Source organism: Electrophorus electricus, chromosome 12 (assembly GCF_041902795.1).
Source record: "Electrophorus electricus isolate QZ-2024a chromosome 12, ASM4190279v1, whole genome shotgun sequence".
In the NCBI taxonomy this organism is placed as follows: domain Eukaryota; kingdom Metazoa; phylum Chordata; class Actinopteri; order Gymnotiformes; family Gymnotidae; genus Electrophorus; species Electrophorus electricus.
The window spans coordinates 14182501-14197900 of NC_137508.1; the positions used below are offsets into that span (position 1 = coordinate 14182501).

Genomic DNA, 15400 nt, shown 5'->3' on the forward strand with positions numbered 1-15400 from the left:
TGGGAAAAAGGATTGCAACTGTAATTCAACACATTAGACCTGCAAGCTTATTAGAGACAATCCCTTAAATAATCACTGCAGTCTGAAGTGTGTAATTGTGGTCTTACACTGACTTGGTACAGCACCTTCATACACAATTCTGATGATTAATAAGCAATAAAAAATGAATAAAAATAAATTAACAGTCTTTCCAATCACACAGGTGTTGAGCAAACAGATAAGGATTTATTAATGCTCTGAGAAAAAAGATTTTTAACACGAAATGACTGTCACATACTGCGTGTATGACAAATGACATGCTTCAACTAAATCACATGCTTGTGACTGAGGCAGCCCCCATTAGCAATAATGTGCAACCTAATTCATATTAATCACAGAGCACAAGGCTTAAGTCTTAACCTCTCGAGATTGTTCATCTTAATCAGCATAATCGTTACCATAATCAGTGCTGGTATATCATTTCACTCCAATGGCCTCCCTGAAACTAGACTGAACTCTGCCTCTGCTTACTCACTATAAACACAGGCACTTTAATAAATACAGAAAAAAAACATGGTTCAATAAAGAGTTAATGAAATCTTGGCAGAAGGGGTCTGCTATGGGCAGATATATTTCAAGCTCTAAGTAGTTATTTCCAAATGGCAGCAGGTTACTGCCTCCCACGTGCCCAAGAATTTACATTTAGTACCTGGCCAGTGTTATTTGTATACCAAAGACAGTTTGGCAGCCCCCACTTGCAGCCCCTACTGCACTCATCTATCTGTACTCCCTTAAAGCAGCCGTTAAAGCCCCTTCTTCAGTTATGATTGGCCTCTAAATAATGCATCTTATTGATCTCATGTACACAATCCATGGTCTTATTGTACTTCGTCTGGCAACAGAAACAAACAAAGGAATAAATCATCTTACAGACAAGAGGTGATGCTAGTGGATGGATTTGTTTTTAATAAAGTCTACATTCACATTACTTGCTAGTGCCTATCCTGAGGGTTGCTTAGCACAGTGCTTTACCAAAGATACGACAAGAGCTTTTTAGTAAAGCTTACTGTGGGAGATTCTTTTCATCTAGATCAAGGTTTCTCAACCCAGTCCACTGGGCTTCCTATGCGATCCATGTTTTTGCTCTAAGCCACCCCCAGTGCACATGGTCCATGGCTTAATGGCTTGGTTCATGCACATTGGGAGCTGGGTTAGAACAAAAAAGCGACCTACCTGGTAGTCTCTGAGGACTGGGTTGGTCTAGATAGTATCGGCAGAGGAGCTGTGATTTTCATATTTTACATATGCTAATGCAGTACCTAAAGGTACTTCAATAAAGGGATGGAGTATGTTTTTTTTTTTTTAGTTTAGTATTTTGTGTGATGCCTGTTTGCTGTAAAATTAATTTATGCCTATTAGACTTTGCAGAAATAATCCTTATATCAAACCTGTCCAATATCTAAATAATTGGTATAAGTGTGTTAACAGGTACCGGTTTGAGTAATCTTTTCACAACCACAAATTAATATATCATTACCCTCTGCAGCAATTATGGGGCTTTCTGTGTATATTTACCAACTGAATTAACTAGCAATTAACCAAAAACAGTTATAGAGCCTTCTGAAAAATGGCAGTCATAATCACAAATGATACCTCTGTGTGATGGCAAGCCACCAATTTAGTTTCAAAATTAAGCACAGCCTATAGCTATTTACTGACCTTCTATACAGGTCCATCAAACCTAAGCAGTAAGGTAAGCGATTCTGAATGAAGCGGCCTTGAAAATGTAGTAACATCTTGTAGTGTGCTCTGTGGCTGTGCTGTGGGGCTGTGTAATGTAGCCCACTTACCCTCGCAAACAGGCTGGGTGCCGCTCCATGAGCCATTCTGTAGGCATGTGCGCTCCGATGAGCCAACCAGCATGTAGCCCGCCTCGCAAGTGAACCGAAGCAGGCTCCGCAGCCGGAACTCCTCCCCCAGGCGTGAGCCATGCGGCGGGACGCCTGGATCCCCGCAAAAGCCCAGATTGCCACCTGAAAGTCAGTCCAGTACAGACACTGTTATTTAAAAAGCAGAAGCTTCCCCCTTCCCCCCCGTCCCCCTTTACCTAGTGACACTTATATGGTTTGTGACTTGGAAATCAGGAATACATTTGCAGTAGTATATTTGGAAAGATGCATTCATGCCGAGCAGTGCCAATAGAGCTGCTAAGCAGGTGCCCAAATCTGCCCCCAGAGACTTAACTACAGCCGAGTTTAGGTCTAGATCTTGTAAATTCCAAGACTCCAGAACCCCTTTGATAAATTAGGTGTGACAGATCTGGGTTGGGCCTAAACTCTCCATTAGAGTAGATCAACAGGGGCTATAGCTGGGCACCTGCACTATGCATCATTAGTAGTGGAAATGCTGCTGGCTGCTAAGGCTTCAACAGTAGCTGCTGTGTGAGGTTGGGGGAGCTGGAGACCTGCAGCTGGTGAGCAACACCACCGGGATGCATCTTCAAAGATTGGAAGCACCTCCTCAACCCCCCCAATGCCTTCTGCATACCTGAGCAGTAGGGCGGTGAGCCACTCCAGTGACCATCTTCCTGGCACTGGCGTGTACCGTTGCCCAGCAGTACTCGGCTTTGGCCACACAAATAGTGCACCACGGCGCCGTTGGTGAACTTCCTCCCCGAAAGCATGGCAAAGGGCGGCGTGCCTGGATCGCCACAGGATATGGCTGTAGATGAGAGGGAGAAAAGCAGGATTTGAGAAGGGCAGAGCAAGACAGAAGGGGAGGGACAGGCCAGAAGTTCTCAAAACATTAAAATGAAAACATTTACGAATCAGAACTCTTCTACCGTAGTAAACATCACATTTAACTCCACTCAGAAATTGACACAATGTTCTATTTAACAATCCCCATCGTCAATTCTTGAAGATGACCTTCACTTCATCATATAAAGTTGGCTCAAATCATTCCACATTTCCTTCTGTCCCCAAACGGCCTGTACCTGCTGTAAGTGCTTAGGCGGTGGTGGTGGGGGGCTGAAGGAAGTGGGGGTGTGATATTACTCACGAAGGCACTTAGGAAGCGATCGGTCCCACAAGCCGTTTGGCTGACAGGTGAGCACGGGCGAGCCGAGGAGATAGAAGCCCCGCTTGCAGTGGTACATAACAGTGTGCCCATAGCTGAAGCTCTCAGGATAGCGTTGTGGGGAGTGGCGCACGGCGTTCTCCACGAAGCCTGGATCTGAGCAGTTTACCACTACGGGGGCGAAGGAAATAGAGAAGAGACCAACAAGGAATCACAAACAAAGCATATTCTTAATGTGGAACAGAGAAAGCTGAGGATGTGCGGAACATACAGAAGAGACTGAACAGCGGGAGCCGTACACGAGAGACCTTTAAAATAATTTCAATCAACCCTAGTTTTGACTGTTTTGAAAACGAAGCTTTAGAAAGTGATTCCCTCTCTCTCTGGCTGATGCCCTCTCTGCATTCCTCATTGCTAGAGGGGCAGATGCTTTGGAATGCAAATTCCCACACACATTCAACAACTATGCATTTATTTCTGTGCATATGGAGAAAATCACCTTTGATTAAATGTCAAACCACTTTCTATGCTGTGTTTACCTCCAATACTTTTAAATAATGTGCTCTCCATTTCTACTTGGTATTTTTTTATTTATTTTATTGTTATTTTTATATAACACATACATCAAAACTGAACTGAATTTTAACTAGGACACAATGAAAAAAGTGGAAAGCATATAAATGCATCACAAAACAATTTAAATCCATTGAAGTATGATCAGAACATCAACTGTCAGAAGTAAAACCAAAACATGTACAGCTGGCCAACATCTAAAACATCCGCAGATGGTCATCCAACTAATTTAAAGATTTTCTTACTAAATTCATTGCAAAAAAACAGTTTCTTCAGTTGCTTCAACTAGCCAGTCTTGCAATATGCTGTGACAAGATGCACTTCCAATTTTGTTGAAAAATGAACTGACATGACTGGGAAGTTCTTGTTCCTGCCATTCTGGATTGAGTAAACACTGTTTTTCAGTCATTGTCCTTTCAAAGGGGGAAAAAAAGGGAGAAATGAAATTGAAGCCATGCCCTACCAAAACAAAACAGATTGCACTGTTGCAGTGACAGCTGCCAGTGTCTTGGTGATCAATTGCCCCTCGGGGAAAAAAGACAGAAGGTGGGTACTTAAAAACATGCATAAATGGACACTTGTAAGTGGATTTTTTAAATGAAGCCTGGAGATTCCCGCTATTAACAGGATAAAATAAGATATAAATCAAACTATTTATACACTTCTTTAAGAAAAGGAAGCAATGATATAACTGCTATGATCATAATGTATCCAACTTGGGGGGAAAGAGGGAAGAAGGGCAATAAGACACCCAGTAAATGTCACTGCACGTAATGCTGAAGCACTAGCACAGTGTGGATGTTAGGCTTTAGTGCTGCTGCACTTCATAGCCAGGGGGGCAGGTCTGCCCTATGTACAGCACACTGACACACACCGAGGTCTTTTGAAAATAGAATTCCACTTGGGCTTGGTAAAAGAAGGCTAGGTTAGCCAGGAAGTCTGAAGGGGGTTTAGGAAATGTTTTTAATCCTGTAAGTCTGTGCGTTTAATTAAAAATCCTCAAAAAACAAAAATAACCAAAACCCTCCAGCATAATTAGTAGTGAGAGGTTTCTGCAGGAGCTTTTAATTATTGGTAAATATAAATGGCTGCAACAGCATTTTAGGGCTACTGAAGAAGAACCTTCTTAAAAGGCCTATTTAGTATTTGCATCCGTTTCAAGAAAAGCGGCTGATATTATGGGATTAAAAAGTAAAAGTTTAAGAATAAAGTCATAATATAAGGAGAAGATTACGACGATGAACAAGATCACAAAAAGGACAAAATATTTCACTCTTAAATTTGATCACCTGAGCACTGAATGTGACTCTTTGGCATAAGAGAGGGTCCCAAAGGAATCCAGTTTGTTACAAATGCCATCAACAAATGGAGTGATTTCATTCAAACTCACACCTTTCATGTATCCTCTGAACTGAATCCAGGAACCTGGGTTTCTCACACTGGGTGAAGCACATGTGCTGCAATGTCAAAGATTCATATTTGGTGCCAGATGCAGAAACCACTGTTCCAGGATGTTTTCATGTTTAATTTCAAACTTAATGGACATAGACTAGGCTTCAATTTAACAACCCCTGGTGGCAATGTTGTTACCTAGGAACAAGTTGTATTGGAGCCACAGATTTATAGGCATATCTCATGACACCAGTTAGGCAGATAAGTTCTCGTTTGCTGTCATGGCTCAATTTTGTCCTACTGGCATCTATAATTTCATTTACACCTCTCCATGATAATTAACTGTTGCAGTGAGATGTGATGTTAGTCCTACTTAATCTCAGGAACTCTGTTGCAGGAGCTTTTGAATTTCAAACGTCTTCCGCGAAATCACAGGAACGCAATTGTTTGTCGCTCATTAGCATGCTGCGCCGGTCTCGGCCCGATCACAGATGTCGCCCGGGCCCGTTAACCCCGGGCTGGAGCAGCCGGCTGGCAGGCGCCTTCCTCTGAAGTTGCCAAAAGAATGGGGTGGTAATGCAGATCATGTCTGGGTGTGTGACAGAGTGGGTGCAGGGGTGTTGGGAGCGGGACAGCGGGGGATTCTTACCACTGCACATGGGAAGGGGGTTGCTCCACTGGCCATTCATGCGGCACTGGGCCCGTGGCGTGCCACGCAGCAAGTAGCCCTCGCTGCATGTGAAATTCACTACATCGTTGAGGTTGAATTCATTTCCGTTCGTCCGCCCATTGGCTGGGTTGCCGGGATGGCCACATGTGATGGCTGTCGGTGCAAGCGAGACAGACCTTGAATGTGTGAGTTTCACAGTGATGTTTCACACATGTGCTAATGTGTTTTCTCTCCTTGACACTGGTTAAGACTTGTTAAGGGCTGGAGAATATCTGAAGCCATGTTTCATATGTAAAAAATGCTAACTGCAGTCTATATCTAAACTCAATTTAACCCTGTATAAGCTGACTACATCAATGCATAAATATGACAGTCTAAGACTGCAGGCAAGGTCACATCAGTGAAAAAAAAAATTGGTGAACTTTCCCTTAGGAGTTTACTTTCACACTGGCAGACACTTACGAACACAGACAGGTGCTTGGCCCGACCACCTGTGATCCTGCTGGCAGATCCGCACTGATGTTCCAATGAGACGAAACCCCAGGTTGCACTGGTACACCACGGTGTCTCTGTAGCTGGAGCCATCGCCGCTGATGTGGCCATTCGGGATGGGGTCGGGTGAGTCGCAGTGGCCAGCTATGACAAATCCCCACAAGCGGCAGACGATTATGAGTTGATTATGGTCATGGCACGTACGTAAAAGCCAGAGTGCCTGCCTGGAGCTAATAGGAACCAGAATGGCAACCTGGGAGTTGTGTTCAAACGTGGTGGGGCAAGACAGAGGCGCAGCTTTCGATGTGAACTGCATTCTGCCACAGTTAGTGCCTGACATTTTGATGAAACGCCCTGGGCACTGTTTGGCCAAACTGCGTGTGCTGCAGCCAAGGGTCAGAGAGTGAACCCTTCTAATGGCACAGTGATCTGGCTCATCTGCTTGCTCTGCTTGTTCGAGAATTCTGGCACGTTCCCGGTGGTGGCATCACGGTGGAGCATAAGGACACAGCCGTGGATTATGTTCAGCAATGCCACAGGGCTGTCTGCTTTGTCTTAAGTTGCAGCATAATAATAACTCACTTAAAGCCACAGTCTGTGGTTTATAAAGGTGCATCTCTCATACTTGCATATTGCATATTGTCTCGTACTTATCGAACATATTCATATGCATAACTTTGCAAAGTACACTGCTCAAATCCAATTTGGAGCCAAAGCAGGAAAGTTTGGGATCTCACCTTTAATAAATAATATGATTAAATCCTTTAGACCCTTAAAATATGGTAATATCAGTGAATCTAGCATTCTGCTTTCTATGACTTCAGGTAGGGCACTGCATACCCTGACCCCTACAAGCACTCTGTTGGAACATTCCACAACTGAGTTGCCATTTCCTGGTTCTTGAACTCACTGCACCTTTAAAGTATGCCGAAGGGCAGCTTGGAGCCTCATCTTACCTAGGCATTTGGTTTCCACTCCACTCCAGAGCCCATTGGCCTGACACTCTCTCACATGGGAGCCCACAAGTGTGTAGCCTGTGTTGCACATGAATATGGCTGTGGCTCCGAAGGTGGTCAACGTGCCCATCTTCTTGCCATTGGGAGGTGAGGGCAACTCGCCGCAGGAGATAACTGCAAATAACAAAGGCATTCGTACATGTTTTCATACCCATGGACCCATAGCCTGACCCTAAACACCTCTCTCACTTACCATTGCCTACATAGAGAAGAGACAGGAGAGGGAGGGGAGGCTATTAAATGCACCACCATTAATGCATTTTTATGGTCTTGAAACTATCAGATTAGGTGCGATTTCACATATTTTGCCCCAACAGTTAAATATAATTAACAGAAAGTCTATTGGCCATGTGCCTGCTTTATTTGCAGAGAGCAAAAAAGAAACAATGCTTTCACAATTTGCTTTATCAGGAAAAAAAAAGTATTTTCGAGCATATTCTTCACAGTCGCATCACATTTGAACCCAGGTGAATCAGCAGCTAGTGAACTTCAGCTGAACTCTGCACTGGTTGCAGAAGCCTCTGCCACACCATAGCACTCTGAACACACAATCAAGGTTGGAACAGTGTAACAGGCACACACACATGCACATGCACACACACGCACATGCACACACACAAACATAGAGAGAATACACATGAACAGATCCCCCCTCACTGGCAACATCTGATCATGGAATGGGTTGCACAAGTGAATGCGTGGAAGCTCTTGTCTGGGGTGTGGGGAGATGCTCAGTCTCGTGGCAGAGGGCTGGGCTTCCCGCCACACTCATCAGACTGTGTAAATTTATTACAAAACAAAAAGCTTGATCTGATTAGATTATTTAGATTTGCTCTTTGACCTCTAATTATCTAAAGCACAGGCCACTGATGACTTAATCATCAGTTTGCTGTTTATCCAGCCTGTCTCGGAGGAGGAAATGCGGGACTGATTCGAACCACAAGCTTGGGCAGTGGTAGCTCCATCTTATGCCCATGCACTAAATCCCGGGGATTACGATTGGATCAGCATAGAAAGAAAGCAGCCTTCATACAGAGACTGGCTGGATTTCCAATATATTAACTAACCTAAATTATATTCATACAAGGAATATAACTGAAACACATACAATGAACGGTGCTTGGCCAAAAGAAACGTAGTCTTAAAGAATGACCCACAGCCTTACAGACAAAAACTTCCCTTTCAGTCTGCATTTCTGATGAATCCCTGGGTACAGGAGAGAGAGAGAGAGAGAGTGTGTGTGTGTGTGTGTGTGTGTGTGTGTGTGTGTGTGTGTGTGTGTACCCGGACATGCGTCAGAGCACCCGTTTTGCAGGCTTACTTTTGCAGGTCGACTTCTCCTCCAGTCCACCCCAGGTAGCGTTGGCTAGGCACCGGATAATCCTGCGCCCTCCCATGTAGTATCCGGGGGCACAGCTCAGCATTATCTGTGCTCCAAGTTCGTTCGGTGAGCCTGAGATTGGATGCCACACCATGTGCTCAGAGAGCATGCTCTCGATGTCGGGACACTGCACCGCTGTGGGACATGGAGACAGGACAGTATTAATGGAAAAAGCCTCACGCCTCAGGACCTTGCTTGAGATGGACAAAGTAATGTGAACATGCCCCATTCGCAGCTAGGCTGATTTATAATTTAGTTCATTGTCTTCAGATTTTAAAAGATCTTCATCTTTTAGCAGTAATTATACCTGGCTGTTCATTCTCAGTGCTTGAGATGTGAGATGGGACATTTCTACAAGTGCACTTGCTAAACTGAAGTGGTACCACAGGGTTTTCTCTACAATATAGAGACAATACAGGGCTGTAGCTAACATAGAACAGATGGTCCTCTACTGATACAAAAGTGCAAGATTGTGGGAAAATGGATTTTGAAACACAACTAAAAATATGAATCCTTTCAAATAAAACCTCTCCCTCTGTATTAATAATAATAATGCATATTATCAAATATGGCAATTTCTTCATGCCGTCTTGTGTCTCCCAAAGGAGTTTAATACTGCATCTCGTTTTCTGCATCAATCTTAATGAATATATCTTTGAGGCTGACCCAGGGACACATAATGGACAGCTATTATGTTGAAGGCACAGCAGGTGTATATCAGTTCTGCACTGCTTCAGGGACCAATGGTAATTCAGATCAGAACAACGAGGTGGGGGGTGGGGGGGCATGCTGCATCATAGCACTCATCTCGTTTGAGTGCCAAACTGGTGGGGAAAAAAATCAAGTCATTATCGTTCATTTGGCCAATTACCCACCCTACATTGGTCTCAGAGGGGGGATGGTCAGGGGAAGGGTGCTGGTTGTGGTCGGCTCAATTAAGTAGTGGAAATGTGAGCATGCTGTTGGCATGGAAAAGGGTGAAGAGGGAGGGGCTCACGTAAACAGCGGGGAGGATGGGCCATATTGCTCCAGGTGCCATCCTCCAGGCAGACAGCGGTCAGCAGAGTGGCGCTCTCGGCCTGGTAGCCTTCGTCGCACTGGTACTGCACTCTACTGCCTACTGTGTACTGCAGCCCATGGAAGGAGCCGTTGCCCAGGTTGTCCGGCACGCCGCATGAGATAGCTGGCAAAGAGGAGACCAAACTGTTGTTACCCACAATGCTGAATATGAGTGCAAAACATGAAGATCTGCATGAGTCACTTGGTTTAACAGAATTTAAATCAGGAGCCCGTCTGGGTCAGTAATAAAAATTAAAGACACGTGCATGCAAGCAGATGTTTCCTACACTTGGGAGAAAAAGCTGTGGGACCAATTAAAGCACTTCTGCATTAGAAAGGACCAGGGGTCAGCCAGTGCAGAGAGGGCAGCAAAAACAGGTCCCAAACTGATGCCTGACCCTCATTGACCTCTACACTGACTACATTGATTGTTCTCACCATTTAAGGAAATTATGGGCCTTAATTAGTCCACAATCCATCTTCCTGGCTCTGCAGAACCATGCCTGGTCTACTTGTTTTCGAAAAGGGAGAAGAATATTAATGTTTTAACCTCCGGTCCTAAGATAAGTTTCCTACCTCCTTGTGCTTACCTGTAATGAGACTCCTTGTTTGAAATGTTAGTCTGCTTTCTCTCTCTCTCTCTTTCTCTGTTTGTGTGTGTAAATGTGTGTTAGGAAGGATTTTTGGCTAGAGATGGCCCACTGAAATGTCCCTAAAATGCATCAGCGTTTTGAAGTATGGCCGTGGGTGCCGTCTTTAAGTATAAAAGCTTTGGATCAACTGTGTGATTACATAAGATAGTTTACAGATTGCAAGCAGAGCACTGTAGAAATCACACCAGTTGCTAACAAAAGATGACATTTCCTTGCAAACATGCCAGTGCATGATTACAAGTTGATTGATGATAATAACCATCTACAGACACTTATAGATTACAACCATGTCGGAACCAAACTAGATAATGGGATATATGGGAATATATATTTACATTATAATTTCTTGCAACCAGACAGCAGCTGTGAGAGGGGGTGTGTATGCCTCTATGTGTGCATGTGTGTGTGTGTGTGTGTGTGTGTGTGTGTATGTGTGTGTATGGGGAACATAGGTAAATTGTCACATAAATTCCCTCAAACAAACATGCACAGTGAATAGCCCCCCAATACAATTAGCCCTGCATAAGTTTCTGCCTGCTACTGCCTATATGCAAATACCCAGCCCATTCAGGCTGACTAGTCCCCTGGCTAATAAACGGTAATTTTTGCTGCTGATGACGTGCAGCACTGGGCCTGGGAGAGCGGCAGGTGTGGCCATAGGGGCCCATGCTGCCAGGCACTCAGAGGGATAAAATTAGTGGCTTGGATTAAGAGAGGAGAGGAGCATGAACAATGAAATTACAGGAGGCTGAGACAGATTGAACACATTTGCTGGCTCAAGATAGGTGTGAACGAATGCTCAAATGCTTCGACATTGGGAAGAAAGGACACTCACTGCCATTGTAAGCATGCCTTGACAACTGGATATGATAGGACAGAGCTGCCCAAGCTGGCTGATAAGTTACAGCTATGGATTTACGGGCCCGCTCTAGAGGCCTCTGAATTAAATGAACTCGAGGGGAGGGGCATTACCGCAAAGAGGTAGTAGGGAGACGAGTGGGGTTTACCTTGACAGAGCAGTGCTGGTGCGTCCCATTGGTACAGGCCATTGGGATGGAGCCTGCATGTGGCGTTGCGCTGTCCCACAAGCCTGTAGCCCGAGTTACAGTAGTACTGGATCTTGCTGCCAGGTCGGTCCCTCGTCCTGTTAATGATGCCGCCGTTCTTGGGCGGGCTGCTGATGCTACAATACGCCGCTGCAAAATACAAAATATGAAACCACCCGAAAAGGATCTGTTAGTGTTTAATATTAATTTAATCAGTGGAAATGAAGTAGGGCAAATGCAACTCAGTTAAGACAAGTAAGCTCATTTGTTGAAACGGTAAGAGCCAACTTATCTCCCCAGGAGTCTGGTGAGCAAGGAGCTAATCTCACTTCAGACAAATAAAATCAGGGGCAGAATCAAATCGCCTGAGCTGAAGACATTTGCTCAGTCACAAAGTGACTAAAATTCATATTAGAAAAAAAATGCAACACAAGTTTGCAGTTTATTTTGATGAAAACTCAATGAAGTGTTCAACAAATGTATAAAAAAAAATTAAGCCCAGCTCCCAGTGCTGTTTTGTGAAGATCATATAAGACTGAGGTATATTACAGCCCTTTTTTTTTGTTCACTGCTCAAAATGTTTATGAAATGCAGCAGACAATAGTGGTTCAGGGACACTGCTGAATGATAAACTGTTGAGCAAGTTGAGCCTCCATTCAAGATTGAGGGCCTTCCAGCGTGAAACCATAGCATTTGTCCCTGCTCACTCCTTTAAAATAGGAGACAGGAACTAGGAAAATGTGGAAAAAAATTACAATAATAAGGGCATGGAATGGGAGAATAGAAGAGAGAGATAAAGAAAAAACAGACAGAAAGAGAGAGACAGAGAAAATGTGTCTGTGTATATGACAGAGTGACAGAAGAGATGGAAAGAGGAGAAATGGAGAATAATCCCCACCACTGGGCTTTGTGTGCTATATATCAAATTTGACCACTGGTCGAAATGTCAGTTTGAGTCATGGGACACTGCAGCAATTCGTCGAAGTTCATTACGGAATCTTTGACCTCCATTATGTCAGCCACATGCAATGGCTCCCTGAAGGTACAAAACATCTGGTCCTAGTCTAATGAGGGCTAACTTAGAAAAGGCTGATTTCCTCTCTCTCTTTTATCCAAATTGGATTCAAAGCAACAGCCTTCGAGGGCAGAAGCTTGGGAAGTAATCCACCCTGACAGAAAAGCAGAAAAACAGAATATGTTTCCTACTGCTGGTATTTCATATTTCCTAGCTGCCCAATACTCAACAATTCTATTATGTAACAGGCACAGCAGGAGAGCCTTTTGGCATTATGGTAAAATGCCTTGAGTTTTTAGACATTTTGGATTCTGATAGATATATCTTAGAGTTCCAAGATATGAAACAATGCAAAAATATCCTGAGGGTCAATATGACAACCTGTGTAGCGTATTTTAAATCCCTTCTTGTTGGTGGCATGGTCGGTTGACCATCTGAGATAAAGCTGGTTGGTCTTGCTTGTGAAATTCAACTGTGTTGAGTGGTTCCCACTAAGTGCCACCAACAATGGGCTCTGGCCAGATGGACCTAGGAAAAAAAATAAGACAACCAAAAAATAGAGGTATGTAGTTCAAACAAGGAATATTCTCTGCTGCAGTTAAACAGGGTGAAATTCTGAAATGCAAAGCAAATGTTCACAAGACATTTTTACCATCAAAGAGCTCCAACTCATCAAACTGCTTCTCGCTCTGAAACATCTCCACATAAATAGAGATTGTGAAGGCAGGCAGTACTCTGATGATCCAGGAACACGTTTGCGAGTTGGGGTAGCTCTTTGGAAAACCTGGGCTCAGGATAACCCCAGATGATGTGGTACGCTCTTCGTTGGCAGGACACTGAGCTGTCAAGGCAAGTGGAGGACAGAATTATGGGCATTTGTGCAGAACTCCTTGCAGGATGATGATACTGATTTAAAAAATCATGAAAAAGCTTGACTTCATGCTGAGTTCAACTTGAGTTTATGGTGGTTCAAAACCTCTTAAGTGAGGCTCTAAGCTTTGGTGAAACATGTGATTCAGGCTCCTGGAATTATCCGAGGTGTGAGGAGCGCTGGTAATACTAGAACATTTGAATTGGGGGTGCCAGGGTGGAGCTAATGGCTCCGTTAGAGGGACTTGGTAATTTATACTTTTCTACCTTATTGTTTTCCAATTAACTGCATTAATCAATGCATTCTGAGCATTATGTCAATGATCTGTGTCATTCATCATTTTAATTTATTTATCTTTACTAGTTGAAAGACAGGTAGAGCTGGGCCCCCTGTCTTATTTATACCAATTTTAGGATGATCAGATAAAAAATGTTTGGGCTCCTCTGTTGTCGTTGTTAATGGGTCTCATAGACAGTAGTGGTGGTAGCATATAGAAAAAACAAAAACAAAAAAAACAAAAAACAAAAACAAAAAAAAACAAAAAACAAAAACAAAAAACTTGTTTTCTTGTGGTTTTCTTGTAGAGAAGAACTACTGACACATTAAATCACTTGAATTTAATACTGAATCCTTTATGGGCATTAAGTTGTATTACTTTCATAATATGGGCCCAAAAGGTATTTTATGCTTTATAGAAGTTTTGAGTACTCAGATAGTTACTTAATTCCAAGAAAGTTTTGATAGATGTTTTAGCATTCAAATATTTACATTTGAAACTGTGTGATTCTTGTTATGCTTAGATTAAATAATCCAGTGACTTTTAATGGAATGTTGAGGGGGAAAAAAACTTACACAAGAGGATATTCAGTCTTGGGATAGTAACTAATACTTTTTTGATTGTATACATGATGCATGAACTTGTGAACAGATAACTCAACACCCCCCAACATACAAACCAAACAAATAAACAACCAACATCTGCATTGAACTGGACACTGTTCACTTGTGCTCTGCTAGGTGGCTAGAACTACATAAGCACTTCAGCACCATGGACAGCAGCTCCTCCCTAGCTCATATAATCAGGACAACAGTTCTGTCTCACAGCATGGGTTGGCTCTCACATGCAACTTTAGGACTGTTTTCCTTATCAGCCTGCTTCCTCTGCTATTGTACTGTTGCATCGTATCACCTATGTTTGAATACAGAGCAAAACCATGTCCAAGCTCTCTAGTATAAGATATTGAGTAAATGATGACCTCTAACCTTTCTCTGTCCTCTTCCATGTTTTTCTTTTTCTTCTTTTTGTTACTAGTGTGGGTCATAGGGGAATGACCTTGGTAAGTTTGTCTGCTGGCTGTGTTTAAACCTGGCTTTGAGTCTCGTGTTTTTCGTTTACCTTCACACACCGGGGGTGGCCCCTCAAACTGCAGGTGGGAGTTAAGCTTGCAGGTGAGCTCATCGTTGCCAACCAAGGTGAACCCAGGCAAACACTGATATCTCACAGTGTCACCTGCAGTGTGGGGAGCGGGGGAATACAGTTTAACACATGAATTCTTCTGCTATATCATACTTAAACATTCCTATGATGATTAAAAAAATCTGCAAATACTTGCTAAACCATTTTTTTGCTGAAAAATGAGGGTGATGCAAAAATAGCCAATGCAGACCTTGATAACTAAAAATAAGCTGTGTTGAATACTGTCACTCAGTGAATATATACACTATCTACCCAAGAGGAAGAACCCAGCTGGGCTTTTGGTGTCTTGCATTTCTTTTTTAAAAACACTACGTAGAGTGACTCATCTAAATGCACATACAAACTTGTGTGCCTTGTGTTACATACCTATTTCATAGTCTTCATCTTCATATAATATTTCTGCTTCCTCCACTATAGGGGGAGGGGGACATTTCTTCAGACGATAAGCTGTGAAAGCAGAAAATGTTTTGAAGAGCTCTGCTTCATGACATGCTGTAACTTGAGTACAAATTACATATTCATGTGACATGAAAGCAGCATGAACACATGCAATACTAAATGCGCATCAAAGCGTTCTCATACACTAAGGCAGGGTTCTAGGTCACACCATAACTTACAAATATATATGAGTTTTATCACATTTTATATGTGCTTTTTCACATTCAGCACAGCACATTCTCTTTACCACACCCTTGCAC

The 15400-nt window shown here is 43.2% G+C and overlaps 1 protein-coding gene across 2 annotated transcripts in view; it reads right to left on the reverse strand.

Moving 5' to 3' along the window:
* Nucleotides 1-15400, reverse strand: part of csmd1b (CUB and Sushi multiple domains 1b) — a 265284-nt gene that overhangs the window by 11634 nt on the left and 238250 nt on the right. For both annotated transcript variants that reach the window (XM_027023454.3, XM_081724720.1), the window contains exons 45-57: nucleotides 15069-15149; nucleotides 14622-14735; nucleotides 13007-13195; nucleotides 12736-12882; nucleotides 11301-11489; nucleotides 9579-9764; nucleotides 8522-8716; nucleotides 7141-7314; nucleotides 6155-6328; nucleotides 5672-5845; nucleotides 3040-3228; nucleotides 2527-2700; nucleotides 1830-2012 (exon numbers count right to left, since the gene is read on the reverse strand). In XM_027023454.3, coding sequence (XP_026879255.2) covers nucleotides 1830-2012; nucleotides 2527-2700; nucleotides 3040-3228; nucleotides 5672-5845; nucleotides 6155-6328; nucleotides 7141-7314; nucleotides 8522-8716; nucleotides 9579-9764; nucleotides 11301-11489; nucleotides 12736-12882; nucleotides 13007-13195; nucleotides 14622-14735; nucleotides 15069-15149 — 2169 coding nt within the window. The remainder of the gene's footprint in view (nucleotides 1-1829; nucleotides 2013-2526; nucleotides 2701-3039; nucleotides 3229-5671; nucleotides 5846-6154; nucleotides 6329-7140; nucleotides 7315-8521; nucleotides 8717-9578; nucleotides 9765-11300; nucleotides 11490-12735; nucleotides 12883-13006; nucleotides 13196-14621; nucleotides 14736-15068; nucleotides 15150-15400) is intronic.